Source organism: Merops nubicus, unplaced genomic scaffold (genome assembly GCF_000691845.1).
Source record: "Merops nubicus isolate BGI_N331 unplaced genomic scaffold, ASM69184v1 Scaffold5341, whole genome shotgun sequence".
Lineage (NCBI taxonomy): Eukaryota > Metazoa > Chordata > Aves > Coraciiformes > Meropidae > Merops > Merops nubicus.
In genome coordinates this window covers 1-3,600 of record NW_008590138.1, presented here as the reverse complement: position 1 = coordinate 3,600, position 3,600 = coordinate 1, and the positions used below count along the sequence as shown (strand labels likewise).

Below are 3,600 nucleotides of genomic sequence, written 5' to 3'. Positions count from 1 at the left end.
GAAGGTTTTTTGGCTGCAGTTCATTATGATGCATGAGAACTGCAGCCCTTGACAGGCTTCTGTTCAGCAGAATTTGGCAAGATGAAAGGAGTCAGTGGTTTGTATTGTAATAAAAAAAAAAACCAAGCAGTTTACAAATGAAAAATAATCAAGTATAATAAATACATTTCTCTTAAAATGAACACAAGATCCTGGAGCACATTTGTCAGAAGATAAACCCCATAATTTTCTGACCTAGAAATGCACTTTATGAGAAATGCTGTATATTGATGACCCGTAGGCAACTGCACCTCCAAAATCCCTCAGGAAAAAAAGAACAGGTTACCACAGGAAGTTTCAGCCGCCATCTTAGAGTAGAAATCTTCAGAAAGATTCATTAGCTTCAGACCAGAATTATCAGCAATCCTCAAGCTCCTTTACAGTCCATCACAGTTGTTATGACAGCTTAGATTCCTCCCCTCTCTCATCAGTGTTTTTATGGAGTGGTGGCAGTTTATAGAATTGACATTTTTAGAGCTATCAAAGGCCAACTTAAGGAGGAGGATCTTCTCCTCGAATAGCTTTGTACTTTGCCATGTCTTCTGGGAACACCTTTGTCAGTTCTTGAATTAACAGACTTTTAAATTTCTGGAAACATAAAAATATATATACATCATTTGCAGAATTTATTTAGCTTTCATCAAGCGACATTATTTGATGAACAAACATTTATATGCAACACAGCTCTACCTTCCAGTGACCCAACAGAATGGCACCTGAAAAAAAACTCAAAAGCACACGCAAGAACCACAGCAAGTTACATTTACAAAATTCACAGAAAATATTTACTTGAAATCCATTAGGAAATTGCAATGCAAACTAAAACACTTTTTATTTCCCATAAATTAACTAGCATTTTCATCCAGGAAATACAAAGTAGCTGGACCTCTGTGGTAAACCCTGGTGCATCAATACCTGTCTGACTTTATTAAGCAAAGCTGATATGGAATCTCCTCCACCTTCGAAAAGGAACTCACACCTAGCTTAGCAATACATAATTCTTCTTACAACTTTTTACAAGCACAAAGCGTATCAGAAGAAATAGAAGCTTTAGAATATATATATAGAATATATATATAGAATACATATAGAATACATATAGAAGCTTTGGAGAAAAAAATTGCCATCCTCCGCACTAATTTTAAGTTCAGACAAAGAGCATTCTGAAACAAGCAGCCTTTTCTCACATGTCACTAAACTCCCTTATCTATATTTTTCAGCAGTAATTCCAGCAGTTAAACAGTACATCAGAATGCCAAGGTTCATAGTAGATGGAAGTACAAGTTCAAAAAACCCTAAACACTGGCAAACATTTTAAGTCATTTTATAAGGATTAATACATGGTTATATAGAACATTTGACACTTTAATACTCTTAAGATCCATTCAAAACAGGAAAAATACTCTATTTTGCTTGTTTCTAAATTTCTAAATTTTCTAAACATCACAGTTAAAGAGCAGTGACAGGATGAGGTACTCACTAGTGTTCAAAACAGAACAAAACAAAAAGATGTGTAACACTAACTACATACAACTTTAACCAAAATAAAATCACAGCAACATCTGCATCTCCAGCTGTGAGATGAATTACAAGTTTCCTTTCCAGAGCACACTGTACTAACATCAATTAAGGTATAAGGATGCAGAGCAATTCCAAATCGGAGAGAAACCAAAACACCTAATAAGGGAATTTAATAACTGCATGAGTGAAAAAACTCATGTGTTTACCAAAAAGTAAAGTCTTATTAAACACATTATTACATTAGTACTTCTCCTGTTTCTCTTTTGTTTTACCTTCATTGTGTCGATTTTTCCTTTTACTTGCTCATTTTTAGCCAAAGCTCGCTCCAGACACTCTTTAGTGTAAAGCTGTGGATTGCGACCTTGATCTATGTATCTGAAAATAGAAAGGAGACTACCTAAATGATCATAGTCCTACTAGGATGTTCTCCAAGGTACAAAATTATTCACCTCCCTCTTTTTGTTACTACTGTTATCTGAAATGTCCATTAAAAAAACACAGTTTAATTAAGCATTTTTCAAAAGGCAGCTAAAGGAGTACTAGGCCACAGTCAGCCACCAGCTGTTTCAGGATGCTGTTCAGATCTTTGTTTCCAGAAAGCCTCAAGCTTTGACAAAAAAAAAGTATTAGAAGTAAACAAAAAATATAATTACCTGGCTCCTCACAGGCAGTAAGCACACACATAATTTAAGTATGATGGTCCCTTTTGCAAGCAACTGAAAAGGCACTAACCATAAAGCAGTTTAGCTAGTAAATGGTGAGCAGTAGGCACAGAGAAAAACGGCACCCAGCAGTTCAGAGATGTTCCCTTGTTAGGAACACACCACAGTAAAAAGCAAAAAGTAACACCTGTATGGGCAAAACTATAAGTGCATTTTCACTCTGCAATGCAAGTACCCAAAAAAATGAAATTCAGTGAATAAAGAAAACAGAACACTTAAGACTATCATCACAAATTTACAGATAGAGTGAAAGCCCAACTGAAAAAAAGTCCCTGTATAGCAAATAATGCACTAGAATACAGCAAACCAGTGACATTTGGAGTTACAAGAAACACTAGTACAACAGCTTGTCAGTTATATCAAAAAAGCTGTATAGCTCTCCCTCTATGTTCCTGACTTTACTTTTAATGTTCTAATTCTCTGACAACAAGAATATTGTTGCTACTGAAGCTGGACACCTGAGCACTGGCTTAATTTATCCTCACCTGCAACTTTAAAACCTGGTTCTAACCATACTGTAAAAGTATTTCCAAAATGAAAGCTGACTTACTAAATCACTAGATTTGGCAGAATCTATATTTCTGTCAACACAGACAACAAAAATTGAAAAAAAATAAAAAAAGAGACATGAAGGAAAGTGTATAATTTATTGCTTCTCTCACCCTTCTACCTTGTCACAGTCTGAAGGTACTTCTTACCTTCTGCCTGCTTGCATTCTTGTGAGGCATGCAGAAGACAGGATTTATAAACAAGCAGTCGTCAGGGGAAACACCTACACTGCAGATCCCACCGACCAGAGCACCTTCCCTTCCAGGTACCAAATTACTCACTCAAAAACTTCCAAGGGCACGCTGATATCGTGAAGCTGCTGGCGACATTTGTCGATATCCTGCAAACCGGTCACCATGAAGTTCCTGCAAGAGAACGCGCCGGGTTTAGCCGAGAAGGGGAGTGCTGCGCTAACTCCACCCCCGGCTGCGGGGCACGGAGACACGAAATCCAAGGAGGGACACCCCAAAACGGGACAACGCCGTGCCGCTCCTCCCACGCTTCGCTACGGCGGAAGGGTGACAGAACCACGACCAAGGCCTCCGGCACCCTGAGGCCGCGGGCTTGCTCGGACAAGGCCCCGCGGTCTAGCCTGGGTAACGAGCCAAGCGTAGGGAGCGGCAGCTCCCCTCACAATTTCTGGTTGAGCCCAGCTTGGCTGCTAGGCTGGAAGTCGCTCACGATGATGCCAAGCTGCCGGATGTTCTCCACGAACTTCTCCAGGTTTTCCTCCAGCGAGTCGAACTTCTCCGCCATCACCGCGGCCGCG

General features: G+C 39.4%; 1 protein-coding gene across 1 annotated transcript; it reads right to left on the bottom strand.

The window, feature by feature from the left end:
- Positions 1 to 237: 237 nt before the first annotated feature.
- Positions 238 to 3,587, bottom strand: MED10 (mediator complex subunit 10). The gene is made up of 4 exons (XM_008949813.1): positions 3,466 to 3,587; positions 3,113 to 3,196; positions 1,833 to 1,935; positions 238 to 627 (listed from the first exon to the last, which is right to left on the bottom strand). The coding sequence occupies exons 1-4, from the start codon at positions 3,585 to 3,587 to the stop codon at positions 532 to 534; spliced, it is 405 nt and encodes a 134-aa protein (XP_008948061.1). The 3' UTR covers positions 238 to 531.
- Positions 3,588 to 3,600: the final 13 nt, after the last annotated feature.

Excerpts from the sequence above, each read along its gene's own strand:
- MED10 (XM_008949813.1), bottom strand. The coding sequence starts at position 3,587 with ATGGCGGAGAAGTTCGACTCGCTGGAGGAAAACCTGGAGAAGTTCGTG. Across the intron at positions 3,197-3,465 it reads GCTGGGCTCAACCAGAAATT|GAACTTCATGGTGACCGGTT; the intron begins GTGAGGGGAGCT and ends GTTCTCTTGCAG. Across the intron at positions 628-1,832 it reads GAAAAATCGACACAATGAAG|AAATTTAAAAGTCTGTTAAT; the intron begins GTAAAACAAAAG and ends TTATGTTTCCAG.